Source organism: Chrysemys picta, chromosome 20 (assembly GCF_011386835.1).
Source record: "Chrysemys picta bellii isolate R12L10 chromosome 20, ASM1138683v2, whole genome shotgun sequence".
Classification (NCBI taxonomy): domain Eukaryota; kingdom Metazoa; phylum Chordata; order Testudines; family Emydidae; genus Chrysemys; species Chrysemys picta.
The window spans coordinates 10,031,994-10,048,653 of record NC_088810.1 but is presented as its reverse complement, the minus strand read 5'-3'; the positions used below and the strand labels follow the sequence as shown (position 1 = coordinate 10,048,653).

Genomic DNA, 16,660 nt, shown 5'->3' with positions numbered 1-16,660 from the left:
GGGAGGAGTAGGGGAGCTCCAGGCTGGCAACTCCCCAGACTGCAGGGCCTGGTCCAAGGCCCATAGAGGTACTGGGAGGCAGAGGAAGGCAGCAGGTCCGAACCCCCTTGCCTATGATGAGTGCCTTTTATGCTGCTGTCTGCCCAAAGGAGGTGGGGGCTTGGTGATGACTGGCAGTAGCCCAGACTGAGGCAAGGGTGGGGATTAGAGGGTTGGGGGTTTCCCAGAATGGGGAGACCCATAGAGACTGGTGGGGGTATTGCCAGCGGGCAGCCCCCAGGTAAAGGGGCACCGGGGTCTTGGGAGGAACATGGGGGCCAGCGGCAGCGGAACACTGGTCTGCAGAGGGCGCTCCGAGGGCTGAAGAGCTAATTCCCTGAGATGACCAGCAGGAGGCGATGCAAGGGGGAGTTGTGCACCGTGACAGAGGTCTATAAAATCATGACTGATGTGGAGAAAGTAAATAAGGAAGTAAGTGTTATTTACTCCTTCTCATAACACAAGAACTAGGGGCCACTAAATGAAATGAATAGGCAGCAGGTTTAAAAGAAACAAAATGAAATATTTTTTCACACAATGCATAGTCAACCTGTGGAACTCCTTGCCAGAGGATGTTGTGAAGGCCAAGTCTATAACAGGGTTCAAACAAGAACTAGATACATTCACAGAGGATAGGTCCACAATGGCTATTAGACAGGATGAACAGGATTGGTGTCCCTAGCTTCTGTTTGCCAGAAGCTAGGAACGGGCAACAGGGGATGGATCACTTGATGATTCCCTGTTCTGTTCATTCCCTCTGGGGCACCAGGCATTGGTCACTGTCGGAGGACAGGATACTGGGCTAGACTGATCTTTGGTCTGACCAATATGGCCGTTCTTATAGTCTTATGCCCCCCACGTTACCTCTGTTTGCAGGAAAAATGAAAGAAAACAGATGTAAGGAAGCCGGTTAACAGTGGACAAAGCATAAACTCACGAATGGCCTTGTAAATAACATGTAGTTAGCAGATAAATAATAAGGAGAATAATCTATGATAAGGCTGCAGCTTTGCTCACTAGCACATTTTGCAGCTCATGGATGGTTTCAGGTTACGAAAATTAGTAGACTAATTATAAAGTGTGTGATACACTTAATACTATTGGATAAAACATCGTAAGTGTATACGTAACCTGATTCATGATTATGTATGTTAGCTGTGTGGTGTACCTTGTACCCACCCCCTACAATTAAGCCCAGTCAGCTCAGGTATAGTTTGATTGTATGCCAATAAAGAAACCTCAATGACAAGTCAAGTTGAACTGATTTCTTGGATTCCAGAGAACTGGATAAAGCATTCTCCCGGGACTGGATGAAGTGTTCTGGATAAACCAAGTGGAAATGGTCTTGGAGGGAATCCCAACAGCAGACTGGAAGCAGCATTTTGCAAGATTTTGCTTTGCAACCAAACTCCACAAGGAAACTGCCCACATTCAGATATGCTCTTTCATTTGTGCTATGGGGAAGCAGACAGAGCATATCTTTAAATCTTTTACCTTTACTGAAGACAATCACAAAGATGATTATGCCAGAGTTCTGGCAGTGATTGATGCATACTTTATACCTCAATGCTGAACTGTATTATACAGGTCAGCCACTGCATGGCACCATGTGTAACAGATGCACCTGGCAGTGCATTAGAGTGTCTTAAAAACAATGCAGCTTTTGTATCTCTCTGAGGTGGGAGCTCTGTAGCCAGTTCATATCCGGTTTGTGACAGACGGCGTGAATCAATTGTTTTTCACTCTGTTGATTTTACATGGAAGGTGCTCAGATACTACAGTGATGGGTAACAGAATGATCCCAATTAGATAGATGGGAAGGAAGGGAAAATGCTCTCCTCCCTGTTCCCTTCTCATCTCCTAAAGGCTTCTCCCTAAAGACCTCAGGAGGCCAGCATGGACACGGGGATGGATAAAAATAGAATTTCCCCATCCCTCCAAAATCTACCTCCCAGTGCATTTGGGACAGGGAATAATCTGACCTGCCCAACTCCAATTGACAAACAAAATGTAAAACTGAGGCCAGGACTACACTAGAAACATTCACACCCCTGAGCGACAGTTATATCCAACTACTCCCTGGGATAGACAGTGCTAAGTTGACAGGAGGAGGATTAACTACAGAAGAAGGTAGTGTCTTCACTGAAGCAGGCTACAGGCAGCTTTAAATGTGCAGCTGCAGCACTTTAAGTGTAGACCTGCCCTGAGAAAGAAAATATCCCATATCCCTAGCCAGCCAGGGTAATGCAGTGTATCTACTTTGTGCTTTACCCAAACTGGGCAGCAGGTGTTACTGCTGCTCCATGGGGGAAACACACACTCTGCATTACCCCAACTGCCCCTCCAACCCCACTGAATCTCACCAATTGCTGCTGCAGCTTCTCCTCTCTCTCCTTTCCCCGCTTCTGCAACACGTCCATCTCCTCTTTCATCAGCCTGGCTTGCTCTGTGAAGCCCTGCTGCAACAGCTTCTCCTGCTCCTTCAGCTTGCACTCCATGGTTCTGTCCATCTCCTGCCTCATCTTGGTGATCTCTTCCTCCATCTTGGCTTCCACCTGTCTAATTTTCTCCTGGTGGCTGCATTCCTCATCTCTCATCCGCTGCTCCAGCTGCAGACTTCTCTCCTCCTCTGCCTTGTGCTGCTGCTCCAGCCGCTCCACTCTTGCCTGCTCAGCTTATTGTAAAAGGGAAAACAAAATTAAAAAAAGACGATAGCATCATCCTCCACCTACTGTGGAGTCTCCATGTGGCAGACAGTGTCCAGCCTCTCAGACGTGTATTGGACTTGATTATAAAGTGGCAGTAGTCTCTCCACAGAAGGCTGCCAGTGGGTCTCCACTGTAATAAAATGGCAGAACTTGCTCCACAGTTAAGGCTGTCAGTGGGTTTCCGTTATAAGCTGATTGTGCCCCATTTTCAATTCCCACAAAGAAAGTAAGGTTAGGCTGAAAAGTATCAAGGTAAGTTTGGACCAACATTGAATTTTTCTGCTAAATTGGAAGTGAATCAGACCAGGGTAGGAAAACTATAGCACCCTCATAACAGGTATGTTCACCAGAGCTCAAAACCTCTTTGTTTCACCAGAAAGAAGGAGAGATGAAAGAAAAATTACTTACTGGTAATTCTGTTTGTCATTTGTCTCTTTTCTCCCATCCTACAGGAGTAGTTTAATGAACAGACAGTGTCATGGGGCCATCTGCTGGAAGCAAGGAGGCAAAACAAACCAAGCTCCCATCTCTGACTATATCAGCCCCAGCCAGAGCCCCCTGCCTCCTAATATACAGACTTGCAGAGCCATAAAGGGAGAAAAACAGTATTCATGTTAATAAATAATAAAGTGATTGCAGCAGGGAGGAGGGTGGGATGTCAGATGGGAGAATACAGCTAACAGAATTACCAGTCTGCAGTGTTCTTGTTGCTGTGCTGATCCCAGGATATCAGAAAGAAAAGGTGGGTGAAGCAGTGTCTTTTATTGAACCAACTTCTGTTGGTGAAAAAGACAAGCTCTCGAGCATCACAAGCTCTTCTTTGGGCCTGGGACTATCCCAATAAACCTGGGTGCCTAGTTACCTACCAGGAGCAGTCTGAATTCTCTGAGCCACAGCAGAGAAATGAAGGGGAAACTGTCTCTGAGGAGCAGAGATGAACCCCAGAGACTGAAAGGCAAATAGAATACCTGGCTCCTGCCCAGTGAGGGGTGTTCAATAGGTGCTTTTATAAGGCCCCAGAGGTACAGCTCAGAGGGCAGGTCCATGCACAGTGAGTTGCTAGGCACTCAGTTTATCTCCCTCAGTGAGGGAGCCTGGGCTGGGGTCTGAACCTCTGGCTTACACAAGGGCAATGATTTCAAACCTGAGGCTTAAGCCCTACCCTGATCCAGCACCTCTGTGGCTCATGGGAATTTTGGGAGTCAGCCTGGAGCACCAATGGTAGCCCAGAGGCCAACATAGATATTATTCAGTGGCAAAGAACTACATGCACACAGAGTTAAGGTAAGGTAGGTCATCCCCTTGCAGAATGCTGATTTGAGTAATCTCAAACTTCTGAAACCCATGAAATGTACAGTTAAGCTTTCCCACACAACCTTAACTCTGCCCTCTTTCAGCAATGGACAAGCGGTGGAACAAATTTGGGAACCACTGGTCTAAACCAAAGTGCTTTATATCTACAAACGGGGCCGATGCAAGGATATTTTGTGCCCTAGGTGAAACTTCCACTTTGCCCCCCCCCCCCCCGTAACATCAGTTCATTGAGGGGCAAATCCCAACAAGCCTTTATAGACCCCAGGGGCCAGCCGTACCCAGGGGCTGCTCCCCAAACCAGGTTCCCCCCTCCACACCCCCTGAACTCCCCTGGAGGGTGCACCCCCCACGTGAGCCCTCCCCACCCCACCGGCCCCCACCCCAAGTCCACTCACTGGCTTTGCTGGGCCTGGGCTGCTGCAGCAGCTTGGCAGGGAGGAGCCATCTTCCAGAGGCACTGGAGAGCCAGAGCATCCTGCTTGCGGCAGCGGCGAGCCACCCATGTAGGAGCTGGTGCGGCGCAGGGTGCAGGAGCCCTGCAAAGGTGGCGGCACTGCTAGCGGGGAGCAGCCCTGCCCCTTGCCCCTCCTGCCCAGGCTGTGACCAGGCACCCCCCCAGGGGCTCCTGTAGTGGATGCATGTGGGCAGAGGCCCCTGTGTACCCCCCAGCTCCTCCCTCTCTGTGCTCGGGCACTGCGGCTCCCAGGAGCGTGAGCCACTGCTGTGCCTCCTGGAGCAGACTCAGGTCCCCGCGCCCTGGCAGTGGCTCACATGCTCGGGAGCTGCAGAGCCCAAGCACAATGAGGGGAGAGCTGGGGGGCACATGGGGGCCTCTGCCTGCATGCATCTGCTGCAGCCTGCAGGAGCCCCCGGGGAGGGCACCAGGCTGCAGCCTGGGCAGGAGGGGCAAGAGGCACAGCTGCTCCCTGCTAGTGGTGCTGCTGCCTTTGCAGGGTTCCTGCCCCTCTGCATTGCGATGGCTCCTCCATGGCTGGGGCTCGCTGCCCCTGCAAGCTGACGCTTTGGCTCTCCAGTGCCTCCAGAAGGCGGCTCCTCCCTGCTGAGCCAGAGCACTGCTTTTTGGCACCCCCAGGGCCATCCTTAGGATTTATGGGGCCTTATGCAGTATTATTAAACTGGTGCCCTTATGCCTGAGGGCAGCCTGAGCTTGCAGCCCGGCAGAGGCGGAGGGACAAAGCACAAAGAATAACAAGATGCCCGGCCCGCCTCATGGTGGCAGAGAGTCACAGTTCCCCGCAGAGACCCCTGTACCCTCTCCCTCACACAGAATTGACGTGCAGAAAGTATCTAATTAAAAGTACTAAATTTGGCAATAAAAAAATGTCACAGGTTTTTTGATATGCCCTGAAGTTTGTCAGACATTTATTTGCTAAAACTTTGTAGTAAGGGTGAGTCAGCTGTCTTGCTGAATACATTATTAAATATTATGGAATACATGATGCAGTTCTTCTCGGTTTTACATTGTCTTAATCAGTATTTCTAAGCTGATTTTATATTTTAAATGTATGCTTAAACCTTCATAAAGTAATCATTCCAGATTACTATATATTTAACTCACTGAAACAGACATTATTTTAAATTAATCATTCACAGAGTTTTAGTGTGTTCATAACAATTTTCATTGCTTTTAGAAAAAGGGAACACTAATTTACTGTGTCTGATCTCCATAACAATACACATATTCATGAAATTTCACCAACTTTAAAAAATATGTTTGCAAAGATTTTAGGCATAACAAAGGATTTTATATCTTACTAAGGTACTGATTTTGCTTAAAACTAGTTCATCAGATTGTCAGAAGTAAAGAAAGGGAAACTCTTTGTCCAGCTATCTGGAAGCAAAGGGCTGTTGTCTGTTTAAAGGCTCTCTCCAATGTGGGTGCGGGGAGAGGGGCTGAAGGGAGAAATGGATGAACAGAAAGGACAGAAAGACTTTGGAAGTAAGTTTTTTTACTATAGTAATTGAAATGTGTATTTTAGATAAGGATGGTCTTTTGAAGGATTTATTTAAAAAACCATATGTCTGAAGATCCAAGCATTTAAGACTAAAAATGATTGTGCATCTAAAAATCTATGCAAGAATTTTTTAGAGATGTGATTTTATAATCTTCACCAACTCACTAATGAAATATTTTTAAAGCAAATTTTAAACTAAGGTCCTGTAGACTGACATGTCCTGAGTAAATATGACAGTCATGCACAGCTGTTTTTGTCAGTACATATATATACACCTGGGGGGGCGGGGGTGGCAAATGCCTGTTAAGTGACTTCATTACCCCTTGAATGGCTCTTTAACAGTTTCAGTGTTGTGCTAATAGGTCTGGCAGAATGGAGGCTTTTTCTCTTTTAACTACTAGATCCCCTTCCCAGGAAGACTCAGAGCCTGCAAGAAGGGTCAGAACAGAGATAGGAAAACCAGGTGGGTGGAAACTAAGACCCAGTGGGTGCCCCCAACCACTTGGTGCCCAAGGCAACCGCCTAGAGGCTCCACTGGCCCTGTCTACAAATCTAGTGCTTAGTATCTATCAAACTGAAAAGTTCTTTGTACTCAGGTTAAACCACAGTGGGTAACCAAATGAAGGAATCATGCATCTGAAGAAGTGGGCTGTAGTCCACGAAAGCTTATGCTCTAATAAATTTGTTAGTCTCTAAGGTGCCACAAGTACTCCTGTTCTTCTTTTTGCAAATGAAGGAATGTATGTGATCAATAAGGGAATGTGTATAATCTTTTACGCTGACTTTGTTGACACAAAGACAATTGTATTCACATGTCCAGAGAAGAATCACTGGTGACTGATAAGGGACACTTGTTATTGCAAATGTTTTCTGTGATTTATGAAATCATGACCCTTTGAAAAATGTATTAACTCATTAGGAATTGCTTGTTTCCACAGATGATCTTAGTAATAGTGATTGGGTTATAAATCCTTTCAGATTATCAATCACGTCAACTGAGGAACCATAAAAGAAACTGTACTTAGTATTTAGTATTGTATTTAGATAAACCGAGATATCAAAAACAGAACACATAGTGGGATCAACTGTGGGGAAGTGGCTTCTCTTCCCCACACAGGAAATTTTTTGTCCCACACTCTATAAAAAGGAAAAGTTTGGGGGAGTTAGGTTAGAAGTGGACACCACTTACAAAGGGTTTGGTGAAGTATGCTTTTCTTTCTGTATTCCCTATTGTGCTGTATTAACCTTGGACTACAGGTAGGAGCTAGTCTGGAACAGTCAAACACAATAGAGTCCTAATACAATATAACACATGTTGGCAAGCAACTGAATATTGACAAAATGTACAAACGCTCATATATATATATATAGTGACAAAGTTCCTCCTCTATCTTGGTGGGTCCCGTGCTTATTGGTGGATTTTCTTGCCTCAGAGATTCACCATGTGGGTTGGGGAACTACCCAGAGACCTTCCCCTCTGGAAGAACCCACAGTCCAGGTCAATTGGGAGGTTTGGTGGGAACCCGGGCCCACCCTTTACTTCAGGTTCCAGCCCAGAGCCCTGTAGACTGCAGCTGTCTATAGTGCCTCATGTAACAGCTACATGACAGCTACAACTCCCTGGGCTACTCCCCCATGGCCTCCTCCAAACGCCTTCCTTATTCTCACCACAGGACCTTCCTCCTGGTGTCTGATAACACTTGTGCTCCTCAGTCCTCCCACATTACAGCTCACCCTCTCAGCTCCTCTCACCCTCCTGCTGCTGAGGACACCACCACCATCGACACCTGAGAGGGGTCCTTCCTGCTGGCCACCAGACTGCTGCCTACAGCTGCTGTGTTTGCTGCTGGGAGCTGCTGAAGCCCCGAGAAGAAGGAGAAGAGGACCATTTGCCAGTAGAGGAGCGCGTAATAACAGACCACCGTGGAGGGGGTTCTCATGGACTGAGTAACTTTTGAACTGTGCTCTTGTGGTGGGGGTCTAGAATGTGTTTGTGGGACACAGGGGGTGTGGCGTGGAGCCTGCCCCCTGGTCTATCTGTGTCCCCCCGACCCCCACCACCACCATCATTGTTACCCCCTCCACCACCCCCACTGGCTACTCACCATCTGCCTTGGGCTCCTGCCTCTGAGACTCAGCTGCTCCCCAAGGCTTGCCACGCCCTGTTGCCACCATTGAGCCTGATACAGCAGCCAGCTTCTAAGGACTTTCTTTTTGTTGCAAGTGCACGTACCCCCCCTTTTGACTGACCCACTCTCCCCTGCAGAAAGCCCCAGCTTTGCCCCTGCTGCCTACCCATTTGCCCCTTGCTGCCTTTTGCCCCTCCCCCTTGCCCCAGCCCCTCGCTAGCTCCAGTTTGTTTCCTTACCCGCCCTTTCCCTCTGCAGCTTTTGTTTGTTTGACCCGCCCCAACTTCTGAAGCTAGCCCCGTGGTTCCTCTGCCCCATTTCCCGTCTGGTTGCTCCCTTCCCCCTGTGGTCCCCATGCCCTGATTAGCCCCTCCCCTCGTGCGCCCATGTCCCCTCCTATGCGCTTGTGTCCCTCCCCGTTTTAGTTTAATCCTGTCTCACTACACCCCCCAATGCTGTTATCTCCTCCCTTCCTTGGTGCAACAAGAGGAGCCGGAAACCTTCCCTGAGTCGGTGACTGACCCCTAACCCTTGACAGCCCCCCCCATCTACCCCCCGCTTTTTTGGCGCCCTCCTCCCCTGTCTACAGCCTAGCGGGGAGGAGTGGTCGACCTGCTTCCCTCTTCCCTACCCCCGCTCCAGTGTTTGCTCTCCCCCCCATCCTCATTATGGCAGAGAACAAGGCGAGTGGGACCCCTCGGGCAGACCCTGCTGCCCCTCCTCCACCCACCCCACCATCATCCCCCCCCAGCCTCTACCTCAACCGCCGTTGCCGAGCCACCTACTACCATCCCTGCTGAAGCGCCGGCAGCGGTGGGTAACGAGGTGACCTCCGCTGCTGCCACGTCCCTCGCCCCCTCTGACTCTGGGGGAGTCCAGCCCAGCCGGCAGGAAGGGCCAGGGCACGAAGAAGGGTAAAGGCCCCGCTAAAAAGCCAGGCCCTCCATGGCAGGGGGTGCCCACACTGCCGCGGCCCCGCAACAAGCCGCGGCGTCCCTCCCTGCTGTTCCCTCCACCAGCTCCATGGGTGTCCCACCCCCAGCTCCCAGGGCATACGCCCAGGTTGTGGCGGCCCCCCCGCCTACAGCTACGTCATCTCCCCCATCCACCGCCTCTGCTACCATCTATAGCGGCCGGGGCCCCTTCCCCACCTTGACCAGGAAGCACGGCCCACGTGGAGACCTACATGCGGGCGTTGGTGAGGGTGGTGGGGCCAACGGCCATTGTGGCGGCTTCCAAGATGTACGGAAAGGTCGTCTTCTTCCTAGCATCTGAGGCCGCCGCCCAGGAGGCAGTGGAGAAGGGCCTGGCGGTGGGGGGCGTGTATGTCCCCCTGGAGCCGCTAGAAGACCTGGGCGCCCGACTGGTCCTGACTTCTGTCCCTCCCTTCCTTCCAAATGCTGCCCAGTTACCAGCCCTCTCTACCCTGGGGAGGCCGATCTCTGTGGTCAGCCCTCTCCCATTGGACTGCAAAGACCCCGCCCTCCGTCACATCCTCTCGTTCCGCCGGCAGGTACAGTTACAACTGCCGCCGGCGGCACGTGACGGTGAGGCGCTCAAGGGGTCCTTCTTGGTCCCGTACCAGGGGGCCCGCAACCGGGTACATTATTCAACGGGGGAGGCCCGGTGCTACCTCTGCCGGGCGATGGGACACGTCTGGAGGGACTGCCCCTTGGCCCGGCACGGAGGGACATCCGGGACCCCCGAGCCCCGGCAGGGCGCCGGCCCCGTCCTCGCCGGCGCCCCTAGCTGCCCGGTGCCTGAAGCCGGCCCTCCTCCCTTCCGGCCCACCAATGCTCCCGCTCGGGCCCAAGGGGTATCTCCCCCTGTGCGCCTAGATAAGCAAGAGGGCCCCGCCTCTGCCGCCTGCGATCTGGCGGGGCCTGTGGAGGAGGGTGAGGTAGGGATATCACCGGGCATAGAAGAGGGCATGCCCCAGAGAGAATCCTCCCTCCTACATGCTGCCCCACCATTGCCTCCCCGAGTCCCTAAGCCTTCGCTCTTGCTCCCTGACCCAACTCCTGTTAGCCAGCCCCCGGATGATGCCATGGAGAGCTGGTCCTTAATACAGGGGAAGCGGGGCAAGCGGAAGGCTCGAGCTCCGCTCCTTCCATCTGATGCGGAAGACCAGGAAGGGGGGAACCGATGCTGAGCCTTCCGCTTTGCCCCCGGGTGGGTTTTGTCCACCATTGCCGGCTAGGGAAGACGTGGCAGCATCGGAGGAAATCACTACCCCTCCTCCGGTGTCCCTTCCTATGGAAGCCCCTGATGGAGCCCCTCTCACCCCGTTACAATCTGAAGCCCCTGCACGCACCAAGGCGAGCGTCGCTTCGGGTGCAGGCGGGGAGAGCCCTGGGGTGGTGGAAGGTGATCTCCCTTCCATTTATGAGGCGATCGAGGCCCTGGGTCTGACCCCGGTTACCCAGGGGGAGGACGACCCTCTGCCAGCAGGCCTCGATCTGAGTGACCTCGCCTCGGCCCCCCAGGCCCCATCTTCCGTCCCCTTACCCACTGCTTCTGCTCCCACCTCCGAGGAGCCCCTGGACTCTTCCAGTAACCCGGCCGCAGATGGCACCTCGCTAGTGACTGCCGAGCCTCTTGCGGCGACGGCCAGTGCCACGCAACCGGGACCCGAGTCACCAGGGGACTCCCTCGTGGCTGAGGGGCAGCCGACCTCCTTCCTGGGTGGGGGTCCCATCGTTGATTCTCCACCTACGGATGCCATGGCCTTACCATCTGCCTTGGCACATGAACCCGGCATCGTGGAGGGCCCACCTCCCTCCCCGCAAATCCCTGAGCCCATTTGCAGGGTGCCACCCCCCACCCCCACCGACTGGCCTGGCTGCTGGGGCCCCCGATCCCACTATCGCCCCTTCCCCTGTCCCTATTCCTGACTCCGACCCTGCCCCTGACACCGACCCCGTCCCTGTCCCCTCCACTTCCCGTGATGCTATTGCTGCCCCTGGGGCCGTCTACTTCTATATCTCAGATGACCCCCGAGGAGCGGCCTTTGTTTTTCCCTGTCCTGACCCACCAGGGGCTGCTATTTTCCCTCCGCCGCCCCCCATTGAGCCAGGATCTGAGGCGGGCCACGTGGCGTCGGCCCATCGGACGCCACGTCGAGGATCTGCCCCCTGCTTGCCCGTCTCGGTGGCCCATGGGGCTGTGACAGGGGCCGCACTGGGGGAAAGCCATAGATCAGTGACCCCACCCCCCATACGCTGAGAGAGGAGCTACGGGAGTTCCTTGAGGACGTCCGTGGCTCCCGCAACAAGGTACAGCTTGCACTCCAGCAATTGGGGGATTTCCATCAGATCCTCTGGGCCGCGAGGGCCCTCATGGGGGAGGGTAAGGGGACCGGAAGGCAGGCCGCCGCGGCCTACCAACGGGTCCACCTCTTCCGTGACTCCTTAATCACTTATGGGGTAGGTCATGGATTGTTGCGCGGCCCGACGGAGGCCGTGGGTGTCTCTGCTAGCGAGGATCCCGCCGAGCCCTCCTCATGGCACCGATCATCTTCGCAACATTAAACACCCGGGGCTGTAGGATGGGTCTCCGCAGGAGCCAGGTGCTCTCCTTCCTTCGGGAGGGGGGGTACTCTGTGATTTTCCTGCAGGAGACCCATACGGATCCGGCCGCTGAAGCTAGCTGGCGGCTGGAGTGGGGGACAGGGTCTATTTTAGCCACCTCACAGTTCGTACGGCTGGAGTGGCGACCCTGTTCTCCCCCGACCTATGGCCCAAGGTGCTGAGGGTCACCGAGGCTGTGCCAGGCCGCCTGCTGCACCTCCGGGTCTGCATGGAGGGGCTTGTGGTTAATCTCGTCAACGTTTACGCCCCGACATTGGGCCCGGAGAGGTTGTGTTTTTATCAACAGGCGTCCGCCTTCCTCGGCACCTTGGATCCTCGCGAGTGCCTGGTCCTGGGCGGGGACTTTAACGCCACCCTTGAGGAATGGGACCGCTCGGGGACCGAGCAGCACCAGGCCGCCGTGGATGTCCTCCGGGAGATCGTCGAACATCACTCCCTGGTGGACGTCTGGCACGACCACCACCCGGATGACGTTTTGACATTCACTTTTGTCCGGGTGGAGGTCCATCGGTCGTATCACTCCCGGTTGGACCGCATCTATATGTCATGCTTCCATCTTTCCCGGGCCCACTCCTCCAGCGTCCGGCTGGCCCCTTTTTCAGATCACCATCTAGCCACCATGACAGCCTCTCTCTGCGCGGAGAGGCCGGGGCCGGCCTATTGGCACTTTAATAATAACTTGTTGGAGGATGTGGGCTTCGTGGCGTCCTTCCGGGAGTTCTGGCTGGCCTGGCAAGGGCAGCGGCGTGCCTTTCCCTCGGCGCGGCGGTGGTGGGACCTGGGGAAGGTGCGCGCCCGGCTCTTCTGCCGTGACTACACCTGGGGCACCAGCCGACGGAGGGATGTGGCGATAGGGCAGTTGGAACGGGAGGTCTTAGAGCTGGAGAGGCATCTGGCCGCCAGCCCCGGTGATCCATCCCTCTGCGGAGCGTGCCGGGAGAAGCGGGAAGAGCTGCGGACCCTCGCGGACCATTGGGCCCAAGGTGCCTTTGTTCGATCCCGCATCCGCCTCCTTTGGGAGATGGATCACGGCTCCCGCTTCTTCTATGCCCTGGAGAAAAAGAGGGGGGCTAAGAAGAACGTCACCTGCCTTCTAGCAGAGGATGGCACCCCCCTCACAGATCCGGCGGAAATGTGCGGGAGGGCCAGGGCCTTCTATGCAGGCCTTTTCTCCCCGGATCCGACAGATCCTAACGTTTGCAGAATTCTCTGGGATGAACTCCCGACAGTCAGCGTGGGTGACCGAGACTGGCTGGAGCTGCCTCTCACTCTGGCCGAGTTCTCAGAAGACCTCCGCCGCATGCCGACCAATAAATCTCCGGGCATGTATGGGCTGACTGTGGAGTTCTACCACGTGTTTTGGAACAACCTCGACCCGGACCTTTTCACCGTCTGGGCCGAGTCCTTGCAGGGCGGGGTCCTCCCGCTTTCGTGCAGGCGAGCCGTGCTCACCTTATTGCCGAAGAAGGGGGACCTCCGCGATTTACGGAATTGGCGTCCCATCTCGCTCCTCAGCACGGACTATAAAATCGTAGCGAAGCCCATCTCACTGCGGCTAGGGTCCCTGCTGGCGGACGTGATCCACCCAGACCAGACTTGCACCGTCCCTGGCTGCACCATCTTCGACAACTTGTATCTGGTCCGGGACCTCTTGGAACTCGGGTGTAGGGATGGTCTGTCGTTTGCCCTCCCGTCCCTGGATCAGGAGAAGGCGTTCGACAGGGTGGACCACGGATATCTCCTGGGCACTCTGCGAGCGTTTGGCTTCGGGCCCCAGTTTGTGGGTTTTCTCCAGGTGCTGTACGCCTCCGCAGAGTGTTTGGTCAGGCTCAACTGGACCCTGACCGAACCGGTCAGCTTCGGGCGAGGAGTACGTCAAGGGTGCCCCCTCTCGGGCCAGCTGTGTGCTCTGGCGATCGAGATCTTCCTCTGTCTCCTCCGTAGGAGGTTGGCAGGGTTGGTGCTGCGGGAGCCGGAGCTGCGGCTGGTCCTGTCGGCGTACACCGACGACGTGCTCCTCATGGTCCAGGACCCAGGCGACTTGGTGCGGGTGGAGGCTTGCCAGACCATCTATTCAGCGGCCTCCTCCGCCCGGGTCAACTGGGTCAAGAGCTCTGGCCCGGTGGTAGGGGACGGGTGGCAGGCGAGCTCCCTCCCACCCGCGCTTCAGGCCATCCGATAGAGCAGCGGACCCATGCTCTATCTCGGCGTTTACCTTTCTGCCAGCATCCGTCTCCGCCGGAGAACTGGCTAGGTTTAGAGGGCAGAGTGTCGGAGCGGCTCCGGAAATGGACAGGACTGCTCCGGTGTCTCTCCCTTCGAGGGAGAGCACTGGTGCTCAATCAACTGGTCCTGTCTATGCTCTGGTACCGGCTCAACACCCTGGTCCCAGCCCCGGGCTTCCTGACCACCCTCCGGACGTTGATTCTGGAGTTCTTTTGGTCAGGACTGCGCTGGGTCTCTGCGGGGGTTCTCCATCTACCCCTGGAGGAGGGAGGGCAGGGCCTGAAGTGTCTGCATGCTCAGGTCCACGTCTTCCGCCTCCAGGCCCTGCAGAGGCTCCTTTATGGTGCAGGTAGTCCGGCATGGAGCGTATTGGCGCACGCCTTCCTGCGCCGCTTCAGAGGGCTCTGATATGACCGGCAGCTCCTTTGTCTCCATCCGAGAGGTCTTCCGCGAGGCCTCTCCGAGCTGCCGGTCTTCTACCAGGACCTCCTCCGGACCTGGAAACTGTTTTCAGTGACCAGGTCCGTGGCGGCCACCGTGGGGGCAGTCTCCTCGCGGAGCCCCTGCTACACAACCCCCAGCTTTGTGTGCAGGTGGCGGAGTCCCCCATGGTGTGCCAGAGGTTGGTCCTAGCAGAAGTCACCAAAGTCGGAGACCTCCTGGACTACGACCGGGGAGACTGGCTGGATTCCCCTGATGCTCGCTCAGCGAATGGGGCTCTCCAGACCTCGTACTTCCTGGCGCGTACTTCAGGAGGTGAGAGCCGCTTTGCCGCCTGCTGCTCGGGACTATCTCGACCGGGTCCTGCGAGAGGGCACGCCCCGCCCACCCTCCCCTCCGAGTCCTCCAGACTTTTTAATCGGGCCCCTGCCTCATGGACCCAACCGGCCCCCTCCCCGTCCATTCACCATGAGCCAGCTGCACCATCTGCAGCCTGTTCTGTTCCGGACCGCGCCAAGGAAACATCTATACACGCTCGTGCTCCATGTTCTTCATGTCCTCACCCTCGTGTCCCGCCCCAATACGAAGTGGCAGGACCTCCTGCCACCTCTGGAGGGTGAGGAACCCCAGTGGGCCAGCCTTTATTCTACTCTGATCCCAAAGCCCACCGGGGACATAAGTTGGCGGCTCCTTCATGGAGCCATGAGCACGGGCGTGCACTTGGCATGGTTTACCCCTATCCCAGACACCTGCCCCTTCTGCGGCGTGAGGGAAACCTGGAGTGTGCCAGGCTGCAACCCCTATTCCGGCTCCTCGGGGATATTTTGTTATGATTTTGGTTGCACTTTTTCCCTCACCTTTTTTTTAATGACAGGTTTCAGAGTAGCAGCCGTGTTAGTCTGTATCCGCAAAAAGAAGAACAGGCACCTGCTCGGTGTCCGCGTCTGGTTCCCTTCTTTTGACCGTTTGACCTCACTCCTTTCCCTGTTCTTTTATTAGTTGTCCCCCATAATTTTTTGATCTCCAGGCCCTGTGGACCTCCCCTTAGGCTGGGGGAATTCTTTAGCAGTGGGCGGGCTTCTCCCACCCACTTCCTGAATCCCAATAGGACCAGACCCCTAGACCCCACTGGTCTGGGTCTGTCACAATATCTATCTATCTATATATAAATGCTAGAAGTTTAAATACTAAGATGGGTGAATTAGAGTGCCCGACATTAAATGAAGATATTGATATAATTGGCATCACAGAAACATGGTAGAATGAGGATAGTCAATGGACCATGGTAATACTAGAGTATAAAATCTGCAGGAATGACAGAGTAGGTCATGCTGGTGGGGTAGTAGCTCTATATGTCAAGGAAAGCAACAAGTAAAAACCTTAAATGAAACAAACTACCACAGAGTTTCTATGGACAGAAATACAATGCTTGAATAAAAAGAGTATAGCAGTAGGAATACACTACCATCTAAGCAGGATAGTGGCAGTGATTATGAAACACTAAGGGAGGTTAGCAAGGCATGTTAGCAGAAAACACAATAATAATGGGTGATTTCAATTATCCCCAAACTGACTGGGTACATGTCACCTCAGGGTGTGATGCAGAGATAAAATTTCTAGACTCTCTAAATGACTGCTTCTTGGAGTAGCTACTCCTGGAACCCACAGGGGCAGAGACAAGTCTTGATTTACTTCTCATTAGAATACAGGGTCTGGTCTATGAGATAACTCTAGCAGAACCATTTGGTAATACTGACTATAACGTAATTAAATATAGAATCCTTTGGGGTGAGGGGGGGAAGATAATACCCCCAAAATCAATCAGAGTAACATTTAACTTTAAAAAGGGGATCTTCAGAAAATGAGGATGCTTGTTAGGTGGACATTAAAAGGAGCTGTCACAAGGTTGAATGCCTGCAAGCAGCATGGGAACTATTTAAAAACACCATAATAGTGGCTCTGATTAAATGTATACCCACGTCAGAAAAGACAATAAGAGGATCAAAAGAATGCCAGCATGGCTGAACAGCAGAGTAACAGAGGTCAAATCCTAGTGAGGATAATAGGGAGCAGCACACACTCTGGCAGGTTAAGTGTAAAAGGACAATAAGGCCCTCCCCGAGATAATTTGAGAAGCAACTTGCTAAAGACACAAAAACTAACAGTAATAAATTTTTAAGTACAACAGAAGTGCGAAGCTGGCCAAACAGGCAGTAAGTCCACTGGATGACCTGGTT

General features: G+C 53.7%; 1 protein-coding gene across 2 annotated transcripts in view; it reads right to left on the bottom strand.

The window, feature by feature from the left end:
* LOC101931101 (trichohyalin-like) overlaps positions 1-16,660 on the bottom strand; it is a 76,734-nt gene that overhangs the window by 9,258 nt on the left and 50,816 nt on the right. For both annotated transcript variants that reach the window (XM_065574567.1, XM_065574568.1), the window contains exon 5: positions 2,403-2,713. In XM_065574567.1, the coding sequence (XP_065430639.1) occupies positions 2,403-2,713 (311 nt within the window). The remainder of the gene's footprint in view (positions 1-2,402; positions 2,714-16,660) is intronic.